At 41.8% G+C, this 24,883-nt stretch overlaps 1 protein-coding gene across 1 annotated transcript; it reads right to left on the reverse strand.

Moving 5' to 3' along the window:
* Positions 1–460: 460 nt before the first annotated feature.
* Positions 461–3,923, reverse strand: GDF5 (growth differentiation factor 5). Its single transcript, XM_075215327.1, has 2 exons — positions 3,293–3,923; positions 461–1,329 (listed from the first exon to the last, which is right to left on the reverse strand). The coding sequence occupies exons 1-2, from the start codon at positions 3,921–3,923 to the stop codon at positions 470–472; spliced, it is 1,491 nt and encodes a 496-aa protein (XP_075071428.1). The 3' UTR covers positions 461–469.
* Between the last annotated feature and the right edge of the window lie 20,960 nt (positions 3,924–24,883).

The raw sequence follows: 24,883 nt of genomic DNA on the forward strand, positions 1-24,883 counted from the left end.
TGACAACCTTTCCTTCCTGCCTTCATAAATAAAATACCATTCTACAATCACCCTTGTGCATTGAAAATTGATTTCTTAATATAAACATCCAAAGACCAATAAATATGCTTTAGAAATTGTTTATCTTCAAAAAACAGAATTTTTTTCATTTACATTTTTTGACAAAATGAACAAGTACATTGCTGTTGATTATTCCCTTAACATTATTACCTCTACATATATATTTATTGTTCATATTTATTAGTAATTAGTTAAAATTCCTGGTCATATTTGTGAAGATCTTGTTACAAAGTGATTTTCCAACAGTTTATTCTTGTAGTATAGGTTCATAGTTTGGAAATATGGAACAATATTTCATACACATTCTGTACAGTGGTAATTTCTCAAAGTGCGTTATAATCTTGCACCCCAACTAAATATTCCGCCTATTTTAATTTGTCCTTTAGATCAGTACCTTTAACAAATCTTGCTACCTGCAACCACAAGACTCAACCACCATGTCCTCATATTGTTTGTAGACCACATTGTTAGCAGAGTCTATATATAGGATGCTGATTGGACTGAGCCTTGTTGGAACACAACAGGTAGGGGGCGTAGTCTCTGGATCCATTGAGTTCATCAAAGTTTGGATCACTGCATGATTTGTAGGCTCTAAGTGAGACCTCAGTGGGAATTCACATAGGCCTTCACAATGATATGCCTCATACTCCAAAGGTGCAATAATCCAGTCATCCCACCCCATGTCCTTGAAGTTGACATGAAGGGGCTTCTTGCTACATCTTGCTTTTGAATTCTTATTCGGCCTCTTTCTTGCTGGGAATGGAGCTCTTCTCTTTCTCCTTTGGTTGAATAAATATTCATAAACAGTTTTATCATCTTGGCCAGACCTGGCTTTAATTTCATTAAAAAACAAGTCCCGTTTCTTTGTCCTACCAAAGACAAGGAAAATAGCTTTCTCATTAGTCTGTCGACCAGTTCTATTAAACCCCACAGTCTTTAAGTCAACAGGCTTCCCCTTGTCCAACACCTCTAGTTCAAAACACAAATGAGCAGTGTTCTTGAAGTTTTTGAAAAGTTTCCAAATATCAAAAACTTCCCACTTTGGAGTGTCGATATTGCTCAGAGCTCGGGAGTCCAGAAGAGAAGCTGGTTTCTTGTTCGATGGGCAAATGTATAATTTTATCTGTGAGGATTTTCCAGAAAGCTGGAATTTGGCATCTGTGGGTCTTTTCCTTAGAATACGCAGTTCTGCACCAAGCAAGCCATCTTTTTCCAGTGCACTTATATCAAATAAGTATTTTTGTCTTCTTGTCACTGTCATTCGTTCATCTTAAAAAAAATATATATATAAAAAAAAGTCAATAATTATTTATTGAAAATTATGAATATTTTGTTTAGCTGGCTTGTTTTACTATGAATAAACACATTTATTAGCAATTCATAAGAATGCTATAGCAAGTTTCTATGCTTTATGTATAAAGTAACATCCATTTCAATAAACACAACATTTATTTAATAAAAAAATGCTGTGTGCACAAATCTGCTGTAACTCATAGCAGACGTTAGCTGTAATTGTTTAAACTGCAACAAATCACATCTAAAATCTGATTGGTTGTTATGCTTTACATAGCACTGTTTTTTTTGTTTTTCTATAACCAAATGCACACAAAAACCCTTCTGGCTTACTCAGAGCCGCTTCTATTACAAACTGTCCTTAATAAATATAGTGCTGTTTGTTACTGACCGGTGACCGAATTAGGTCCTGTCACATGTTTTAAATATTAAATTTCTCATTTTTGGCATGTCTACTGATCAGCACTATGGTATTAAGTACACTCATTAGTAAATGGACCATTTGCCTTTATGGTCATAATGTGCTGTTATTGGAACATCAATTTCCTCTATACTTGAGGCACAAATCTTGCAGAATCTGCTTGTTTTCACTGCTGTGATTAAGGGCTTATATAATGGGGAAATTCACATGATTTACTGCACTGCAGGATCCAAAGTGCTGTGCGCTTTATTAGCTACAGGTGTTTATAATATGCATTATACAATACTTTGCTGAAAATGCCTCTATTGAGTCTTTTAACATGTCCTGCACACTAGTGGAGTACTTAAAATTGATTTTAATTATAAACATGATGGTTTGTATATTCATTATATTCCATAGAGACTGCAGTATAAAATATTTTGTTACCAAGGAGATCTTTTACAACTAAACCTTCACGAAAATAGTCAAATAGCCAAAATATATGTTGCCACTCAGTAAGTCTTCTCTAAAAAACCTTAGAACAATGTTTTGTCTGTTTCTCTGCTATAAGTCTGTTACATCAGAGGAGCAGACAAATTGTTTATTTTCACTTGGAAACGGAGTGATTTTTTTGTCAAACTATACAATCACACATAGTTCCTGTGCAGAATAACCCTGCAGCTCCGAATTATAATAGATTAAATCAACTTTTAGATAAATACACCTCGACATTAAGAATTTTAAATATAAACTTCATCAAGGAAATGACGAATGTTCTCATACTTAAAAATGAGAGAAAAAAGCTTAACTTTGAATAATGTCACATCTAAAACAGCAATAAATGACCTTATTGTTCTTGAAAATTTTGAGAAAAAAAAATCCAAATTGTACTTTATCGAAAAGTAAGATTTTAAAACTTCTATGATAAAAATTGGCTTAGGAAAATGTATGTAATTAAATTTAACTATTAGATTAAAAACAGAACAATAAATCAATACATGAATAAAATAATTTTAAAAAAAATACAGTTAAATAGCAATAAAGTGTCATAACTTATGAAACATTAGCAAAATTCAGAACAAAGAATCAGAACATTCAGGAGAAATTCAGGACCATAGAAAAGCACGATACTTTTCTTGTTCACTCTAACAGGTGCAGGTCACTTTTTCAAAGAACCCTGTCTTTTTTTTGTCTACAAAATTATATCAGTAACCATTTCCCTGCCTCTAGCAAAGTGAATCATTTTAGCTGTGCAGAATCATGCACAGCTACATGAAAATACTGTAGTATTAACAGTAGTTGTTTTCCTTTATCAAACTCATAAAATATGTATATGTGTTTTGAATGGAAGAAAGAAAAATGAAGCTAGACGTGAGCCATCAATAGATGTTTGTGAACCAAGAGCAGGTGGTACACAATTATCTGAACTTGGTAATAAAAGAAACTCAGCTTTTACATGATATTGTTACGGACAGAACCAATGATTTTGCTACTTGCAAATATTGCAAGAGGATCTCATCATAGTTGGCACATTCTTACCTTGACCTTTGTCTATAAAACTAGTGATAGTGTTAGCTAACCCAGCCTCGAGTTTCAGACTTCCATTTACACCTTTCTTTTCAGCATCAGATAGAGTTCTGTACAGTGATAGCATGTATTCATGAGGAGTGATAAGTGGGTGCTTAAAAGTGTCTTTTTGTTCTTTCTCTGGAATAGGGGTTGTAGGCTTTTTGGGTTTGAATCCAGCAGAATCTGCATGGACATTGACAATTTTGGTAGAGGCCTTTCCGCCAAGGAGCAATGGCCTTGTGTTCGCAAGTTTCACCGCAGGTTGCTTAATCTCAGTGTTTCCATTTTTGGTTTCAGGAGTAGGTCTTTTCGAAGCTTCCTTCTTTGGTTCATCATTTTTGGGTAGTAGAACCTTGGTTTGGAGAACAGCACCCTTAGTCCTAACCTTTGCAAGGCCAGCTCCATGTCCAACATTTCCAGCTCTAGTTGTGTTGACCTTCAGTAAAGGGGTCTTCTCCTTCCCTGCTGCTACAGGAATCCCTAATTTAGTTCCTGGGTGAGTTTGCCCTTGTTCAGAAAGGCCGAATACCAAAGGGACTAGATTGAGGTAGTCCCAAATCAGATACCAAAGCAGTAAGGGGATAAGTTTCAGTATTTTCATCTTCTGATTTCCCTCTGAACATCACAGAAGAAAAAAAAAGCAAAGGGTCCACCAAATTGGCATACGACAACATGAAACAAATTAAAAACCAATGTTATCAGGAACAACTTTCTTCTTAGTTTCCTCTTTAAATCTATTTGCTTAATGTTGGTATCCAGTCCCATAGTGGAAACTAACATGAATTCTGCTCTAATCTATTTTCTCCAGTGAGCAGCTGTAAAGAACTTGCTCCTGAAAGGTAAAGTTTGCCTCCCGCTTTTCTGCTTGAAAACTGTCTGAATACTTGAAGGAGTCTTGTTTAAATCTGAGAGTTTTTTTTTCCAAGGAGGAAGAATGGCGTAATGCTGCCTCTGTGTAAAACCCTTTTTTAAAGATTTGAATCCTTTCCAGTGAAAATATTTCACACACAGCGTCTTGCAGGTGCTCAGAAATCTTTTACAAACCTGAACTCAGGAATTGGAACCGGAATTCCAACCAAAACCAATTTAATTACTCTCTGATGTCATGCTGTCTAAACTAATTTAAGTGCGATATATTTCTTAAAAAAAAAAAATCTTTAACCTTTCCATTAACGTGAGTCATACCCTATGTGAAACCATTCTGTAGGACCAAAACGTCAAATTATGTCATTTAAAGAGGCAAAGGGTCTCTATTAACCTTACATGAACCTAGGGGGAATTACAACATAAATATTGCTAATCTTTTTTGTGTTAATTAGAACCCTTATAATACCACTACACTTAACAAGTACTTAGTCTCTCAGAACACAGACAACAAGCAGTTATGTTATTACAATTAATTACTTAGATACATTTTTTTTCTTATTTCTTAGAATATTTTTGGCTCAGCTCTTTCAAACTATAAAAAAAGTTAAATTAAATTACATGTTAATGTGGTAATGCCATAGCACTTTCAAAATACTTTATAAAATGTTCTATAAAATTAAGTAACGCAGCATTGAATAAATGAGAATTTAAGAGGAAAAAATGTCCCTGTTTCATATAAAATACAGCTATGCTTTTCCAGATGTTTTTCTTCCCAAAGGGTTTAAGACCGGCATGACGTTGAGCAGCAGTGTCCCCTGCAGTCTACATTGAAAATAAAAATTCCTTTTGTTACATTTTTCAACCATACCTGTTTGTACATAACAGCAAGTGAAGCAGATAATCCAGTAGTCTTACGGGGAAAGAGGGTGAGGCAGTATTCGCTATAAAAATCATACACTTCACGGCAACAGAAAATTGTTTCTGGTGACTGTCCTTACCAATATAAATATGTATATTTGTAACAGAATAAAAGGTCCTCATTTTTTCTGTATGCCTACATTTGAATCTATGTTATAAAATACATTAAAATTCTATTATCATATCACATTCACGCCTAAGAAGGCTAACCTGTGAGAAAATGGTTGAATTTTATACCACAACCAAACAATCCTTTGTAGGATAGATAAATGGACAACAGCTGGGGAGGGTCATGCCTTGATATGCTGCTACCTAACATTAGGCAACATTTGCAAACCTATAGGTTGGAGTGGAAGTGTGCTGGTGCACATCTCTCATATAATTTAAAAAAGGCAGCTGTTCAGTAATTTAAATGCATTATATTGATACTAAAGTCTCAGGGGTCTTGATGTGCTGCTCTGCGATTGGCTGCTGTGAAGACTATATCTCTTAGCAGCCCGTGGGACAGGAACTGATGCAGAGGTAGACATTAATGTGCCATTGTCCCATACCCTCACGCTTATTCCGATCCCTGCTCTGCTCTAAGTGGGGACTCAGAACTGAAGGAGTATGCTACCTGCACCAAAAAAATAAAATAAATAAAGGTAACATTATTGTCAGGGATTAGGTCTTAGGCAACCAAGCAAGATTCCCTTTTTAGTTTATCCCTCAAAGCCACCAAAGATACACATAGTATAACTGCATGGTCATTATGCTGTAGTTATTACATTTTAGCATTCTGTGCATTGGGATGTCCTTAAAAAAGTCTAACAAACCATGGACCTGTAGCTGTAGACTTCAAATCGAAGACACAGTTCTCCTGAAAGTCTTAGTATTATGTGCAGAACCTGTGTCCTGAAACCCCTAGGCAACCTCCTTTTCTGTCTACGTTTCATCCTAACCTCATCTCTCCTGTTCGCCATGCACAGGAGGGATGAGAGGGAGGACGTTAAATAAAAGTGAAAAGTTGCGGACGAATGAATGAGGATATAGGAGAAATGCAAGGAAATTGGTAGAGATCGATGTAGAATAGACCAAAATAAAAACGGGTATATCCCTCCATGTGTTATGTCAGGTACTTGTAAGTTAAACCCCACAAGATGACTTATTTATCACCTTTGATGGATATCAGGAATTCTGAAGAAATTGCCCAGATATTTCACAGCATAATAAATTATAATGTATATCTCTCTTAGCATGTAGAAGTACGGTAGAGGAAGCTCATTATGCACGGGTACTACTACTGTGTAGAGAATGAGAAAATGAGATGTATATATGGACAATAGTTTAGTGTTAATACAGTGTAATGCATTTGCACACTCCGGGCCTGATTCATCAAGGCACGTATCTGCCAATTTCGTACGCAAAATCAGTCTGCGCATGTCCAGAACCAGGAGTCCGTGAACGCAGCCCTGTCCACTCTGTTTTCGAGCGCAAAGGACACTTACTACAGTCTACGATTTTGGGGAGTGAAAGGGACAGAGAAAGGGCCTTTTTCCGTAGTCAATATACAGTAGGGATGTGCCAGATTCAAGTGCAAGCAGCCACATCTGAATCAAGGTACTCGCTTTTCTGTCTCATCTCTTGCTCCGGCTACAGGGTTAGTCTATGTTCTGATCAGTAGCGATGAGTCTCTTATGCATGCTATACCATGTGTATGCTATCAAGAGCAACTGTAAAAATGTATTTTATGTTCAGTAGACATTAAAAACATCCTAATAAATGTTTTTTTATGTGTTAAAAAATGTTTATGTTTGAGCATTAATGCCTTTATTATTAAGAGGTGACATTAATTAAATATCTATCTATCTATCTATCTATCTGTCTGTCTGTCTATCTATCTATCTATCTATCTATCTATCTATCTATCTATCTATCTATCTCTATCTAGAGAGAGAGATCTATTGATTGTGTACTGTTGTCTAAGATCGGGGACAATACATATTAAGGGTGTAATGTTAAAGATTGGATATTATATCTTAATTTCAATGCATCCCAAAGTACCCCATAAAAGCATACTCTAACTACTTACATTTTTTTCTTTTTCCTTTTTTTGTGCTGGTACTGATAGTTATGAAATATGCTACTCGCTGTAATGGGTGCTAAAAGGGTACAAAGCCATGCAGCACAATCCCCTATCCCACACCCCAGTTACTTACCTGATCCCGAGGGAACACTATGGAACACCATGTTACTGTCCACAAACCCTTGAACTGAGACTAGTCTTGCTTCTCCTCCTCCTGCACGCCAACCGGTATGACCCCTGCGGAGTAAACAAACGTGAGGCTCCGCTAACCTTTGATGGAAGGGCAATATCTGAGGTGACGGCTACGAGAGCCTAGGAGCAATCCCACCCAAGTACTCCACCCACCAAAAGGTGGGAGCCCATTCAGACAAAGGGGAGTTATACTCACCGGATAACTCCTACCCTTAGTTCCTGCCCCTGTGCGTCCTTCTGTCACCTGCAACAACAACACCCAGCCTCCCACCAACTCTAACCCTGAGACTATGGTGGGGCACCCATACGCTGATACCAGCGGATACACCGGGGACTAACCCTGCACCAACTAGGGGTCACTGAGCAACTCTGAGGGGGATCTGCACTAAACCCAAATCCCGGGGACTTACCAAAGAGCAGGTCTCCTCACTAGGGGAACATGCACAATACCAAGACACGGTGATGGAACCCCCCTGATCAGGTGCCTTCACCTGGAACCGTCAGCGGCCGCTGTCGGAACTCAGACGGGACCTGCCCAACCCTGTGGTACCACCGCCTGCACTGGAACCGTCAGACACCCAAGTGTAACCGAAGGCGGGGCCTGTCGAAACACAAGGGTCGTGCTGCGCAATGGGAAACTCAACCACGGCCTCACCAACTCTACGTGACCCCAGGGACTTACGGTAAGGGCAACTGCTGTGTATCTTACCCCTGACCGTATGTGTGATGGAGCTAACCCCTTCCACAAAGTAACCACAACAAGACGAGGGGAGAAGGGGAAAACAGGAAACAAGAGCCTAACTTTAATGGGGGCCTGACGTCTTGCACCTGTGAATAGATAACCAAAGCACAGCCACACACAGTACACAATGCTATACAGTATACTCGTTCGATACCCAATACCCCTGGCTGCACTGATTCCAGAATAGCAGTAGTAGGTGACATCTACCTTATGATCCAAATGCGCCACCCAATAGCAGGAGCCTTGTGCTCACACTGTTGCCAGGCCTATTGCCCCACCTCAAACCAGGGTCTTATGCCCGCTACCATGAAAGGCCTTATGCCCTGCTACAACTGCCTATTGTGCCTTGGGCCCAAAAGCTACTGCTGGGGCCTTGTGCCCTGCTCACTCTACCTATGGGGCCTTGTGGCCTTCTCACTAACTATGGGGCCTTGTGCCCTACTCACTAACTATGGGACCTTGTGCCCTGCTCACTAACAATGGGGCCTTGTGTCCAAGAAAGATCTGCCTCTCTCCTAGCTGTGCCCGGGCCTTGTGCCCACTATCTGCACCACAGGCCTAATGCTTGATTTGCCCACAGGCATTGTGCCTGATGAGAGGAAGGGGACTATAATGTACTACAAAGGGCTATGTATAGAGGTGCGGGCCTCTATGTATAGAAGGGAGAAGGGATGCCCTAAAGAGCCTTACCTTTTGTTGATACCTTCAAGGGTCTTCACCAGGGATCCTCCAGCTGCCGCCGTCCTCGATGGTCTTCCGCGATCTTCAGTGCTTGATCCCGTCGGGTCTTCAGGAGTCGCTCTTAGCCCTAACAAGTGCTCTGACTCCACTGTCTTGCCGCCGGCTTCTTGCTTCTTCTGGACGTTTTTCTCGGGCTGCCAGTGTTCGTCCTCTCCTCTTGCCGCCGCCGACTAATCCCAAAGGCACGGGTGCCTTAAATAGAAGTTGGCACACCAACGTCTGATGACTTCGCCGTGTGCCAGCGCGACACCGCGGCAAGCCCTGATTGGCTCGCCATGGCGCCAAAATTCAGGTGACCGAGCGGGGATTCTCTGATGGTTCCCTGTCCCGGTCACCCGCACAGGCACCGCCGGACTGGCAATGGGAACGAAGAGGGACCACCTGGACACCTCGCATCCAGGTATGTCCCTCACACTCGCTGCTTCAGCTGTCGTCCCACTGAGTCTCATCCTGCTTTACCAGACGTGCTGGAGCCACATGCAGCAGGGTATCTGCAAATGAAATGAGGGCTGGGGCAGGGGAGGGCTGTCAAATTTTAGTCCGGGGGCAAGATTTGACTTAGCAGCCTATTAGGAACATTTTAAAAGGAAAAAAATGCAGGTGGCCCAGTGACTCAGCCCGTAGTAGCCCACTATGGAACTGGCCTGGGGGGCAGATGTCACCCTGCCCCCACCCAACCTGCCGCTGACTCGGGGATGTCCACAGACATGTCCTGTAAAGAGGAATCCTAATTCCAAGTGTGGTCTAAGGGAACACCTATATGAAGATATACCACCATGGGAAAGCGTGACGTTTTACAAAGACGTAGATGCAGCGAGATGGGAGGGGGTGGGTTATTCTCTCTTCATGACATAGCTTACTTGTTGTCAATACTACTATCAGACTGGTCCATGATCATGTCTGTGTGGATATCAAAGCCTCCGTGAACTGTATTTTATTTGTGGGCCTGCTCAAAGCAGGAGGACATTGATTTCAGTCCCTACCGCATTGGTAGAGGAGTGAAAAGTGTGGCTCAGCAGCCGGGATGCGTATTAAAGTGACAAAGATTCTGGTGAGGTATAGGCAGGTCCCCCATCAGATATCATGAGGCCCGGTACAGATGACGCGGGCCGGGCCCCCCCTGATGAGCGCCCCCTCCCCGATGAGTACCCCCCCAACAGAAAAACCTGAAAAAAAATGTAAAATATACTTACAGTTACAGAGATGTTGCAGCTGCTCCCTCTTCTTCTGCGGTGGCGGGAACAGTGGTGTGATGTCAGGTCACACCACACAATCAGTGTGAAGGGAACATCACATGATCGCAGGGGCGGAGCAATGATTCCCCTGTGATCATGATTGGCAGCTGCCTGGCTGTCACAGGCAGATCACATGATCGCAGGGGAATGATTCCTCCATCCCTGCGATCGCATTCTGCTGCCTAGCTGTCACGCTGACAGCCAGGCTGAAGACAGCAACAGACAGCAGCGCAGACCAGCTGAGACTGGAAGACAGTAAGTATGTGTTGCGCTGCCGCCGGGCCTCCTGGTGAGCCTGGGCCCGGTACAACAGTACCCCCCGTTCCCCCCTGATGGCGGCCCTGGATGGTGTGTAGTTCATATTGTTGTTGTCTATTTGCCTAGGTGATTTATTTAACCCACAAGGTACTGGGAAGACCAGGGGTGATGCACAGGGCTGCCCTACAGGCAGACAAGTCAGCTGGTAGAGCGAAGAGGGGTAAACACTACTCCGGTATTCTCACATGCGCCTACATCGCCCTACATATATCAAAGTACATATCTGCTCTTGTCTCTGTAAAGACAAAGCAACAAACAGTGCAAAGGTGTAAATGCCATATCAAAAATTATATCTCCTACCACTTTTGAATCACTCATTTCATTAAATAAAAGTTTTCTGTTTTTTTCCCTGCTAAAATACTGATTGTTTAAGCCTCTTTCATGGCTTATATTTATCATGAAAATTAGGGGACATTGGGACTTTTTTTTACATGTGGCACCTTTCTGTGTTTGTCTAATGTAAAACAGAGCTTCAAAGTTTACCTAATGTGTTTTTCAGTCAAAATGGACCTGGACGAAGCAATTCAATTTAATAAAGTCGCTCCCCAAAAAAATTCACGTTTTTTTTCCCACTAAAATTAGATTGAGTCTAGCTGAATCATATGCATTTCAGGAAAGTAGAAAATGTTTACTATTTATGTATTATTATAAATGATACTTTAAAGTGCTATAACAACAATATTAGATACCTATAATAACTGACATAATTGGAAATCATTGTATGCTTTTGAAGCACGAAGATCCTTTCATCTGGCATGTATGGTGTTTGCTGAATTGTATTGAGTTGTATCCAGTTTTATATTTCACAGATTTTTTTTTGTCCTATGAACTCTTTTGTGAGTCAAGGAACACTGCATGAGTATACTTGTCTTAACTTTTTCCATTATAAAAAGAAGGATTCTGAGAAACTAGAAGGTGAGTGCCACCTAGAGGAAAATGTGCAAAACAAGTAAGGAAGCAACTGTATTGTTGAAGGTTATTTACAAAGCACAAAACAACCATTATGCAGCACAAAATCACTATTGGATCACCTGTGTGCCTCACTTTGAACAAATGTGCCTAGAGGTAAATGTTTACTGAGCAAGATGACAGTATTTGCAGAGAAGCAGAAGGTTGCATTTGCCTATTGAAGGACTTGGGCAGAGTGAAAGTGTACCAAGCAAAGTATAGAATTGGGGGCTCATTGTGCTGGGAAGTACAGAAATTTGATTTCAGTTTCAATACTTAATTGATATCCCTGCCTAGTGTATTTATTTTTTTAGAACAAAACATAGACTCATTATATTGCCTGTATAATGGCTGATGTTTCTGCCATTACCCCACCTCGTAGCCAGGGATGTATTTCCTTAGCTGGATTAGAATTCTGTCACCATGAAAAGGATTCAAAGTCCCAGAAAGATAAGTTATTCTTTTAAATTAATGAGCAGCTTCCTTATAATTAATTAGAGATGGGCGGGCTCGGTTCCCCGAGATCCGAAGCCATCCGAATTCCGCCTATCCGAATACCGAGCCGAGCAGGCTCGGTACTCTCCCGCCTGCTCGGATTCCAAATCGAGGCCGAACGTCATTGTGACGTCGTCGGATCTCGGGGCTCGGTTCTCGCAATACTTGAAAATGATAAATACCTGCCTCCACAGCAATCCATCGCCATTTGACATGTGAAACACTAATTTTTCTGGCTGTCAAAAGTCATATTTATCAGCAGTATTTCTACAATATTTTGCACTACAATTACTTTTGGGTTGTCCCATATCCCCCAGTGTGAAACATTAATTTTTCTGGCTGTCAAAAGTCATATTTATTAGCAGTATTTCTACAATTTTTTTGCACTACAAGTGTTTTGGGCTCATTAAAATGGATTCAAAGCAGTCCACATATGAGCAGAATCAGCAAGCAGGTGCTGGCACCAGTCCTGATGGTAATGTTCCCAGTACGTCATCTAGTAAAGCCAATGTAAAAGTACATAGTCTTTTTAAATCAGGGAAAAAAACACACACCAAAAAAAATGTAGTGTGTTGAAGCGAAAAAGAAGTGTAACTGAGGAAAAGTTTACTGCCTTTTCTATTCAACTACAAGTGGAGGGGGTGGGGCTATAGAGACAGAAACCAAACTGCCTTTGTCCATTTCTTTAGATATTTAACTATAAGTGTAGGGTGTAATATACAACCAAAGACGATGGCTGCATTGCCAATAGGCTAAGATGGAGAGGAAGACAATCAGGTTGGTGAGCAGATTTGAGGACGGCCTACCAGGGATTAAACTGTTTTCTTCCTAATTTATTAGCTTTAGATTTACCTTACTTATCCAAGAAACAGATGGAGCCCTAAATTTGGATATTTTATGCCCAAAAACAATGATTTTTAAACACAAAATTTCTAACTGGTGCTAAAAAAAAGCTATAAAAAAGAAAGTATCAAGTTGCAGCTCAAAAAGATTCTGTAAAGTCTTAAAGAAAAATACTACAAGCAAATAAGTAAATTGGGGAAACGTTTTGGTATTGTTAGTAAAATTAGAGTTTCTCTGCAGTTTGCACAGAAATGAGTTACCTCTATTGTAAAACTGTGATGACAGCATATTAGGAATCATACATCTGTGTTTTTGAGCATTGAATCCATGCCTAAGGAATCCCTCTGTGTTTAAAATGGAAAACAGTGAGGATTCTGTAATCTGAGGGAGTGGTAAGCTCTATTTAAAAATCTTGGAGTAATGAAACATATACCGATCTTTATTTGTTCCACCAAAAGGTCCACCCCATTTATTAGTGAGCTTATTAACATCTTGGCTCTCTCCCTTTTGACCCTGCTTGAATTTGGGATTTTTAGTATCTTTCACATTTATGTGATAATATATGTGGTGATGTATTTTATCAATTTGAATAAATGTACCAGTTTACTTATTTGAATTTTTAGCTTTATCTGATTATATTTAATATATAATATATACTTTTTAATGAATAAATAATGTATATTTGTGTAACCTTTGGTCAGTTTATTTGACACAATATATAACACATGTAATTAATATAAACACTATTATTATTAAGAATGCTACTGTTCTGCCACCCTTTTCTTTTTTGCTTGAAATATTACATTAAGGCAGGGTTTCCCAAACCCAGTCCTCAGGGCTCCCCAACAGTGCAGGTTTTCCGGATCACATGTGACATAATTAGGACCACCTGTGGATCTGTTACAATGTGTCAGTCAGTAATGAATAAACCTGTGCTCCAGCAAGGAGATATGGAAAACCTGCACTATTGGGGAGCCCTGAGGACTGGGTTTGGGAAACCCTGCATTAAGGAGTTCTATTATAGTGAAGTAGAATAAACTTTGGTTCATTGATAGCTTTATTAACAGTTATGCTAACCCCAAGAACTGTAGATATCCTGCTCTTTAATCTTAGCTACACCTTGTTGTGAGCAGCGGCTGCCCTCTGCTTGCTCTTACCTGCGTCCTGGCTGTAAGCTGGGACGTCACTTCCGGGAGCTCAGTCCCGGCCATTGCCAGGGAAATTGTCGGTACACTATTTCAGGCAGCGCCACATCCCGGGATCTGGGGCAGTTGGGTGTGTGCGCAAATAGGTTAAAATAATTAGCATTCTTCTGTGACTTATTAGTTACTTGGCCCAGATCGAACAGTTGGACTGTCTGACTATTTAAGGCAGCGAGGGCTTAGCTTCCCTGCCAGTTATAGTGTTCATGCTATGGATTGCTGACTTGCTCTCTGATTACTCTGCTGAATTTTTGTTTGACCTTTGTTGTGACTCCTGGCTTGACTCTGAACTTTGCTTGAACTCATGTGCCCTTTGATCTCTGCCTGTTTTTGGATTACTTGTGTTCGCTGCCTGCCCTGCCTGTCTCCCAGCCATCCTGCTGGCATCTGACCCACATTCTTTGGACTATCTCTGGTATCCACCTCTAGTATTCCAGTTAATATCTACCTGGCACTACAGTTTGTTCTGATAAGCTTCTACTACTATACAGCTAAGTCCTGAAGGCAACCGAGTGCCTCCGAATGCACTAGTTCTACGGGAAAAGTGGCTTGAATAGGTGAAGATCTTTACTAGTCTAGTTCTTATCAAACAGCCATGGCCCATAACACACAATCCTTGTTTGAACAATTCCTTGTGCTAGCCAGAGTGGTCACACTGGCATTATTCTGAAGAAACAATAGCATGGTCTCACCTAATGTAAATAATACCATAGAGTTTGCAATATTGAGCTGGTTGCTTTTACTAGCACAGGATGCTGCTCCTACAAGGCACTCACTCGCCTACTTCAAAGTCCACATCATCCATCTTTTCTCTCTAGTCCACCTCTATGTTCATATCTTTTATCACCCTCCAGGTTCACTTTTCCAATTCCATAATAACTCAGCTGCCTGGGTCATGTTTCTTGTACTTTGATCTAATTACTCTCATACAGGGTGATTTCAACATTCCCTTTAATAACTATGCCATGTCTGCTGCTACAACATTTTTTTTGTGTACTTCCTCCTTTAGTGGACTTCTTCTCCTACCTACTGTGAAGGACATTCTCTTGACCTCATCTTCTCCAGTTTTTGCTTCATCTCCTGTTTCTCAAACTCAGACTTCCCGATTCCTGACAACCTCCTTTCCATTAGCTTTATTTTACCTCATGCTCCTCTCCCTTACACCCAAATCCACTGTGATACCTAAATACTTTCGACCCGATCCACTGCTCACCGCCACTAAAGCAACTTCTCTATTTTATAACTACCATGCCCTTCCCTGATATGACTACCTCTTTTTATAACAGTGCCCGATAATTTGCAAAGCAAATATACTTCACTGCTCTATTGTCCACCCTGTCTTGTAATCACTGATGCCTCTGCTATCTTCAACTGGCTTCTCTTCCCACTTGCATTACTTCCCCCATCCTCCCTCACAGCCCAGGATTTTGCCACCTACTTCAAAGACAAAATCAGCACCATTGGACATCTTCCCTCCACCCATCTTATGATGCACTCCCAAATTCACCCTTACTTCATTCTATACACATAACTCATCTCATTGTCTCTCTGCACTTGACTCTATTCCCTCTCCACTTTTCCAATCCCTCTTTCCCACTGAATGCCGGCCTCTAGTTCACTTCTTCAACCTGCCTCTCTCTACTGTCACACTAGCATAATAAAGAAAATAAATAAGTACCTAGTTTCTTTCTCCAAATACTACCCTATTTCTCTTTTCCTATTTGTCTCCAATATACCTGAGCAACTTGTGTACAACCACCTATCTCACTTTCTTCTTACACCCTTCTCAAATGTTTACAATCAGCCTGTCACGGTCACTAGGAGTCTCGACCCAGAATCTACCAATAGATGACTTTGCCCACCAGAGGCGTGGAGTCTAACACAGCGGCTGGTCTTCTCCAGGAACTCCCGCAAGGAAGTATGGGTTTTAGCGGCTTCCATTGTGCAGGTCGCGGCCCTCTGATGAGTAAGGTAGAGTTGACGGATAACAGCTATAGACGATGGTTAGGTGCTAGCCATGGCTAGATAGTATAGAAGGCTCAGAAGTAACAGAGAGTCTCGGGAGAGAAGAGGCCGTGCTGTGGTCAGCGGAGGACGGAAGTAGAACGAGAATGCTTCTGAGGGAGGCAGGTATAGTAGCAGGTCACAAAGGAACGAACTGGGGTTGAGTGATATAAGTATTTCCACCAATGTGGAGACGAGGTCTGTCCATGCTGTAGGTACGATACAAGTCTGCGGCTGAAAAGTATTACCGCTAACGCGGAGATGAGTTTTGTCCAGGCTGCAGGTTATGATACAAGGTAGAGTGGAGCTGTCTGCGGCTGACAGGTATTACCACTAAGGTGGAGATGAGGCTTGTCCAGTCTGCAGGTGCGATGCAAGGTAGCGTGGAGATGTCTGCGGCTGACAGGTATTACCACTAAGGTGGAGATGAGGCTTGTCCAGGCTGCAGGTACGTTATTAGGTAGCGTGGAGATGTCTGCGGCTGACAGATATTAGATCCAGGAGGTGTGAACTCCTTGGTTGCCTCAGTAGAATGAGAACCAAGAACATGGCTAAGATGGTGGACGACCGCGGCGTCGCACGGGCGCAGGCAGAGCAGTGAGTGGGCTGACTCTTGACCCAGAGGAACCAGAGGACCGGTGAGTGACACAGCCTTCTTTCTGGCATTCTACAGAGAATGACCTCACAAAAGTGTTCAACCTTCTACTTGCAGTAGAGTATGAGAGTCAACATGTCCAAAGCAGAGCATAACATCTTGCATTCTCCCAGAATCACCACCTTTCCTCAAATCTCGCTCAGCATCAAGAACATCACAACATCAGTCCCCCAAGCTCACTGCCTTGGTGTCACCCTAAACTCCACCCTCTGCTTTACTCAGTACATCCAGTCTCCTACATATTCATGTAACCTTCACATTCTAAATATTTCTTATCCATTACCTCACTATCTCCTTATTCAGCTATTGTAATCTTCTCCTATCTGACATTCCCCTCAATCATCTGTCTCTACTTCAAGCCACCCTAAATGCTACAGCAAGACTTCACCCTCACCTATAAAGCACTCAACAATATCACTCCTATATATATCTCATACTTCATCTCAAAATACTCTTCCTCACACCCTCTTAGATCTACATTTGACCTATATTATACCTTCTCTGTGATAACCACTCCTCAATTGTGCATACAAGAAATACTTCCGCTATGGTGCTACCTACTTATAAAACTCACCTCCAGCCTCCAAATATTTAAATGCTCTCTTAAAACCCACCTCATTACTGTAGCCTACCCAAATCCCTTCTATACTATTCACCTTCCTGTACATCCTCAATTCTGTCCTAATCTCCATGCACATTCTCTCTTCATATCTTAGTTCTGCCTTTATTTACTAAATTACAAGACCTCTAGTGAGCAGGGCCCTCTCTATGCTTTGTCTTCATATATACTTTTATTTTGTCCATATTTTATGTAGTTGTTTTATGTATAGTTTGTTTCCACTACTGTTCAGCGCTGCGGCATCTTTCAAATCAACAACAACAATAATAATAATAATAATATGGGAAATGATGGGAACCATTTCAAACCATCTCCCTTGCAACTTACCCTGCTTCAAGTCAGTTTCATTGTTTTGGGCATCTGTCCAGATCTTTTTATATCTGTAGTGGGCAATAATAAGGAGACAGAAGTTCAAATAATATGACTTTTATTGTCAGAGGAGCAGGTATCACACAGCACTCAGCACCATTGGATGTTTAGGCCTAGTTAACATCACTGGGCCTCATAGAGGTTTTGCAGCATACCTGCCTACTCTCCTGGAATGTGCTGGATTCCCGGTGGGGCCTAATGGCGTGATGATGCGTGATGATGCGTGATGTATTCATGTCATTACACAGCATTAATTTCATTACACTTTTTGGACCTGGTGCTGCTGCAAATCATGTCATCCTGTGGGATCTGCTAAAGGGGAGGTCCAAAAAGTAGGCAAGTCTGTTTTGCTGAGCTTTGTATATTGGTCAGTTATCTCATTGAACCCTTAAATCCTTTCCATTATCTCTCTTTCCAACAGGTTCAGATCCCTTCACCTCATACCAGCCTGATGTTGCTAAACGAAATTCCCAGGGTGTCTCCTCTGGGTCACACACACAGTCATTGGGACGTGTGAACAACAACACCAGAGGGGGTTGTGTTAAATTTAGAATGGCATTTACATAAATCCTATGGTGACATGCTTAAATGTCCTGGGAGGACCCCAGTTTACATGTAGAAAGCAATCTGGGGGTAAATGTATGAACCTCCGATTTCTGCAAGTCGCAGGAAATCGGCGACTTTGCAGGTAAAATTTAAAGCGGTGTTGGCTTGTAAAGGCAAGTTTGCCTTTAAAAGCCATTGACGCTTTAAATTTTACCTGCAAAGTCACCGATTTCCGGCGACTTGCAGAAATCGGAGGTTCATACATTTAAATTTGGTGAGCTCCTACATCACACTGTGCCCCCCCCTTCATCATCTGATTGTGCCCCCTTCATTATCACACTGTTTCCTCCCTTCATTATTACACTGTTCCCCCCCCCTTCATTATCACACTGCCCCTCCCTTCATTATCACACTGTTTCCCCCTTCATTATTACACTGTTTTCCCCCCCCCCTTCATTATCACACTGCCCCTCCCTTCATTATCACACTGTTTCCCCCTTCATTATTACACTGTTTCCCCCACTTCATTATCACACTGTCCCCCCTTAGTTATCACACTATCCCCCTATTGCCCCCCCTTCGTTATTACACTGTTTTCCCCTTTCATTCTTGCACTGTTTACCACCTTCATTCTTGCACTGTCCCCCCCCCCTTCATTCTTACAGTGCTTCCTCCCCTCATTCTTGCACTGCCCCCCTTCATTCTCACACTGCCCCCTTCATTCTTACATTGTTGCCCCCTTCATTATTAGACTACCCCCCCTTTCATTAATGCACTGTCCTCTCTGTTCTTACTTATCTTTCTATGATCTTCTCCTCTTCCGTCTTCTTCTCTTCACTGCTGCTTCATGTGTGACTCCCCAGTGACAGTGTCGGGACATGATGACATCACGCCTGACACTGTCAGTGAGCAGGGAGCCCGGGGCAGAAAGGAGGGCGACAGGCGCCGCCAGTCACTTTTTTTTTAGCTGCGCCGGTGCACAGCAGGGGGTAGGCGGCATGACGCCCATCGCTTACTGCATTCCGCTGGCCCTGCCAGAGGCCTACAATGTCTCAATCCAGCCCTGTGGACATTATTTGCTATAGAGCTAGAAGTGATAGTTTGCATTGGAAGAATTTGGCTGATCAAGAATGATAGAACTTGTAGTTCCGCAATAGCATATAGCTACAGCAAGTGAGAAGGAAGAAGTGACCAGCAGTGGTTAAAAAAACATGGAGGCATAGGTAGAAACAAATAGGCAACCTACTTGCTGTATTTAAAAAATATAGGGAATGAAAATTGACATATGATAGTTTTTATTATATTTATTTATAATTTTATGAACTATCATATGTCACGTTTCATGGACCTATGTTTTTTGGATGATTGCTTTGAATGGTCTTTTGAAAGTTCATTTGTTCAGTGACTATGTATGAGCTATTCATGTAATATTGGTAGTTTCCTTAAGTAGCTTTTTAGTACTAGGTTCTCATTGATTTACATATAAGATTGTTTTTGTGGCCAGTGGTCTTATTGATTTTGTATCAGATTTAGTATGACTATAGATGGATGCTTTAACTTAGTAATAAATGAGTTTGGATATTAGTATTAGTTAAGTAGTGAGATTTTCCATTAATCAAATGATCCCCATTTAGCATTTAGGCATTCTTGTCATTGGGGTTTAATAGGAGATGCATGTTTGTACTGATTAATTGTATTGATTTTCAGTAAAAGAAAAAGGGTGGGGGTTGCTTTTTGTCGTGGACAACTGTGTTTAAGCCTTAGTGGTTAGAAGTGACTTGCGAGGGGTATGGATAGGTGAGCTAGCTATGAGTAGTCTCTCTTATTGGAAGTGTTGTCTAAATGGATTGTAATGTTGGGAAAACAATAAACCGTATTGCTTTGTTTATATACATCATCGTGTTTATGTTTGGCAGTGTGATAGAGCAGAGGGATCTGTTAGCTATGAGTAGATTTGACTATAGATTTCTTTATCTCCCTGATAGCAACACAATTAACACTGATATCAGGGGCAAACGCAGGATTTGTAAAGGGGGGTTTCCACACCACGCCGGCAGTGGGCGTGACCAGCATGCATGGGGGCGTGGTTATAATTTTAGACAGTGCTTAGCTGCTCTCCAGCTCTTCCTATCCCCATAATATACATGGGTAATGCTGCCTGCACTACTGTTAGGTGCACGCAGCTCTCCCTTTTCAAGCAGAGCTGTGTGAAGCGGGGGCAGGGTCCAGCCACCAAATTATACAGTGCTCCAGGCTTGGAGGGGGGTTTACAGGCACTAGGAAACCCCCCCTCGGTTTGCCTATGGATATATAATTGTTTTTTGGGAAAATATATACATGGAGTATTGTGCAAACTAGATTGATAGAATCTGATTAGTCAATTAGTGAAAGCTGGTAACAGCAGTTGAGCAATTAAAAGTAAGGAAGTGACATATGATTGATTCATATAATATCCTTTGAGTTGAAAGCTGAGGGCTGTGAGGACAAATCATACCCCTGATGAAGTTGGACAGAATGAGACATGTAGGGTTTTGGCCCCACGACATTGTTATTTTTTAGAGTAATTTTTTTTTTAACTGCCAGTGCGATATTTGTGAAACAGTTACACTTGCTGATCTAGACAGCTTCAAGTGTTCCTCCTTTGTATCAACATCACCGTGGACTCAGATAAGCGCTGTTTTTATGCTAGCTTTTGTAAGGGTCTTTAACCTTGTTTAAAATATAATTGGTTGTTTCAAAGATTTCACACATGGGCGGTTGTCTTCTCGATGTGTATTTCCTTCGTAGATAATGAAATGATTACAAGTGAGAGCTGAGAATTCTGTCTGTAGTACATCTATCGTGCATTTGACAGATATGCTTTATTTTTATTTGAAAACTCTACACTGCTTTAGTTCATCAGTTTTGTTGATTGTATATTAATTACTACACCATGAGAGCCCTTTCTCCCTATCTTTTTTGATCCTAGATTATTCCATTTTGGGTGTGGGTGTTTAGAAGAAAGGAGCTGCTATTTGCCTTTGGACTTTATTTTTTATGTTTTTTTATGTAGGTAATTATTTATGAATTTAGTGTATACCATTTTCAGTGCAGCAAGGGAACTAAGAGATTGTCTACTTTCTGTATATTTAAATTAGTAACCGCTGCTAATTGCTCCATCCTCCAAACTGAAGCAATGCACTTGGCTGAAGAACAAAGGAGCACCTGATGGTCTACATTATCTGGATATAGAAAACTTAAGTCCTCCACTTACTTTACATCCGGCTGTAGGTTAGCCCCTGCTTAATATGTGGAATTCGGGTGATCATTCTTGTTAATGCATCTATCTAGCTTTCACAGGCTGTGGGTGATGTCACAGGCTTTGAATGTGGACCCAGTGTCTTATCTGAGCCTGAGATGATAAATGTAATAGACACCCAGTCTTCACTAAGGAGCACGCAAATAGCTGATTGACCGTGCAGTCAGGGCCGCCATCAGGTGGGTACAGAGGGTACTCTTGTACCGGGCCCGGGCTCACCAAGGGGCCCCAAACAGGGCCCCCTGCCTGGCCTGGGCCCTGACTGCCCACATTTCTTTGTTTTTATTTTATTTTATTTTTTAAACTTTTTTTTTTGCGCGCGTGCGCAAAATAAAAATAAAAATATCTGTATATATATATTAGGGGACCCCTTAACTTACCCGAACTTAACTTATTAAGTTCAGTGATTTTTTTTTGCATTGCCATGGGCCCCCTTTTCCCCTGGGCCCCCGGGCACCTGCCCATCGCGCGCAGTTGAAAAGATGGCCCTGGTTCATTGGGGGGGGGTGGAGGTGGTCATCTGGGGGCCCTGACTGCTTCATTTGTACTGGGCCCCATGATTTCTGATGGTGGCCCTGCGTGCAATAATACACGCACTGGTCGCTACACCCATGTTCACCCCACTAGGCAGCTGTAGACTTTGGAAGGACCAGAGAACAAGTAACAAAACACAAAACAAAGCCAAAGTCAAGCCTATGGTTCAGGGCACAATAAAAAAAAAGCTGGAAATCATAAAACCAGGCCATATCTGTAACAGAACATTAATCAAGCTTCACTGAATACAGGATAAAACATATAATTATGCCGCAAATAGGGTTTGATAACTATGTCAGTAAGGGACGTAAACTGTTTTTTTGTGCGCATAATGCGCAAAGTTACTCAATTTGCCACATAATGAAGCAATGTTCAATTAATCTTCGAGCACAAAGGACACTTACAACAGCTTATGATTTCAGGGAGGGAACAGGGTGGGGAACAGTGGCGGATCAAGGGGGGGGCGATCGGGGTCGATCGCCCCCCCTAGCAGGGGCTTACTGCCGGTGGCTGCACACTGTGCAGGTCCGTTCAGCAGTGACAGTATGCTGCCCGGCTACTCTGATTGTGTTTTAAACACAATCAGAGCAGCGGGGCAGCACACTGTCACTGCCGAGCGGACCTGCACATACTGTGCAGCCGCCGGCAGCCATAGAAATTAGAAAGGGGGCGGGGCCTAAATCGCCCCCCCCTTAAAATCGCCCGGGGTATAGTAAAAGTCTGGATCCGCCCCTTGTGGGGAAGGGATGGATACCCATAGTCAATGTACAGTAAGGGCGTGCCACTCTCGTTTGAACGCAACATTGTCCGATCCAAGCTCTGAGTATCTCTCAGATACTTGTTTTTCAGCCATATCTCTTGTTCCAACTAGTCTAAGTGATGTTTATGTATGCTAGAACATGTGTTTGCAATCAGGAGCAATTGTAAAAATGTATTTTTATGTACAGTAGACATTCATAACATCCTAATACAGGTATTTCATGGATATTTTTTTTTAAAATGTTTTATCATTAATGCTGTGACAAAACGAGTGTGATATGTGAATTATAGCAAATACTTTTTTTAGCCTTCTTTTGTTTCCCCAGCTCACCAGACTATAACTGCATTGTCCAATAACATGTGGCTAAGGGGACATTGTAGTTCAGTGTACATATGTATATTGTTTATTGTACATTGATAACTTGAAGTAAGGTTGCTATTCATTGTCTTTAAAGTAAAGCCAGGGGGATTATGGGTAGGGATCAGGTTGCCATGTGCCTGAGTAGGAAAACTAATTAGTGTCCATTGTTCTCACCAGGCTAGTCCAGACAGGCCATCTAACAGGGGAGGTTCTCTGAAAGGACAGCTCATCTTCACTCCCCTGTCCAACCCCCCCCCCCCCCCCCCACCCTTAGTCCAGCACTGACCAATGGTTAAGTAGAATAGACGCAGGGGTTTGCCCAGGGAGGGGAAAGACTGTGGAAATTAGACCTGTGATATATAAGGAACAACCCCAGGGGGGAGGGGTGTTCATGCTTGGATTTCATTCAGGAAGGTGCAAGATGGAGTTTTGAATTGTCGTTTTCTAACTCGAGTCTATATATGCAGCTGAGAGGGATCCATGGGTCATGAAATCTGGACAGCAGGTGACTATATTTCCTTAAGTTAGTGGGGTAAGGGACAGATGATGTGGTAAATCTGCCTGGCATTTATTTACTGTGTGTATATAATATTCTAGTGTTGTTTATATAACAATAAATATACTGTTGTATTTTTATAACTGCATTTTGCCTGAGTGACCATACGAATCCTAGAAGGTACTGGGTAGCACTAGGCCAGATATACCCAGTATCTTCACATTTTGGTGGCAGCAGTGGGATCACTCAGTCCCAGGTCTTCTCTGGGTAGAGCTGCAGGGGAACTGTATCGTGATACATTCCAGGGCTCTGCAAAGCAGTTAGCACTAGAAACCAGTTACCACATTATCCTGAACTTACTCCTAAAGGCTTTAAGGTAGAAAGTGTCACGAAAAGCGTTGTGGGCTTTAGGCGAGGGAAGATGCCGCCTAATTGCTGATTTGATAAGGGGAGGCGCACCCCGCCAGAGGAGAGCGGAAGATGGAACCGTGTCTCAAAGAGAGAAAATCACAGTGAGGTGATCCCTGGAAGTAAAATGGGTGTGAGCTCTAGGAACAAGAGAGAAGATCACAGCCCAGTGTTGAAAAAGTTCCCAAAGGAAGGGATGAAGCAGTCCAGTACAACCAGGAGAAAGGTGTACTGGGATGAAGGACTGTGGGAGTGTCTGCGGAATGGGGATAGGGATGTGTTGCACCCCCCCACCACAATGCAGCACATTTTGGATTATTGGGATGAGGAGTGCCCAAAGATTATTATGTGGGAAGGAGCCAGTCTACAGGAGAAATTGGAGAACCTGTTGGATGTGTTCCTAATGTTGAAAGAGGAGGCAAGTGCCTGTAATTTTTGGGATGAACCAGAATGGGATGATTTTACACATGAAGTTATTTGTACTATGCAGAATCTGGCCAAGGGAGAATCCAGATACAACAATAATCAGCAGTACAAACAAGATGGAAATGGACTATTACAGCACAGTGACATGCCTGATGAATCCCCTGCAAATGTACTAATAGAATCTGCCCCATTAGCAGATTCTACAGATCCACTAGAGACAATGCGTATGGAGGAGCTGATAGTGGAATGCCAGATCCGGGGTGTACCTTACCTGTACTGCACGCACAGGGATATCTTCAAACATCTTTTAAAAGATCAGGAGAATCCCATCAATGCTTTCAGTGTCTATAGGAAATGGATGCTCACTTTAGGTCCCCACATACCTCTCTGGGAACAAATGCAATGTCTGCAACAGAGTTTTGAAGAAGCAGAGAATGAGGTATGGCGACAAGGATTTACAGACCCTGAAATGTGGCAGGATCAGTGTTATCGAGTGAATACTGGAAAATGCCAATTGGAA

Source organism: Mixophyes fleayi, chromosome 6 (assembly GCF_038048845.1).
Source record: "Mixophyes fleayi isolate aMixFle1 chromosome 6, aMixFle1.hap1, whole genome shotgun sequence".
Classification (NCBI taxonomy): domain Eukaryota; kingdom Metazoa; phylum Chordata; class Amphibia; order Anura; family Limnodynastidae; genus Mixophyes; species Mixophyes fleayi.

Excerpts from the sequence above, each read along its gene's own strand:
- GDF5 (XM_075215327.1), bottom strand. The coding sequence starts at position 3,923 with ATGAAAATACTGAAACTTATCCCCTTACTGCTTTGGTATCTGATTTGG. Across the intron at positions 1,330-3,292 it reads TTTTATAGACAAAGGTCAAG|ATGAACGAATGACAGTGACA; the intron begins GTAAGAATGTGC and ends ATTTTTTTTAAG.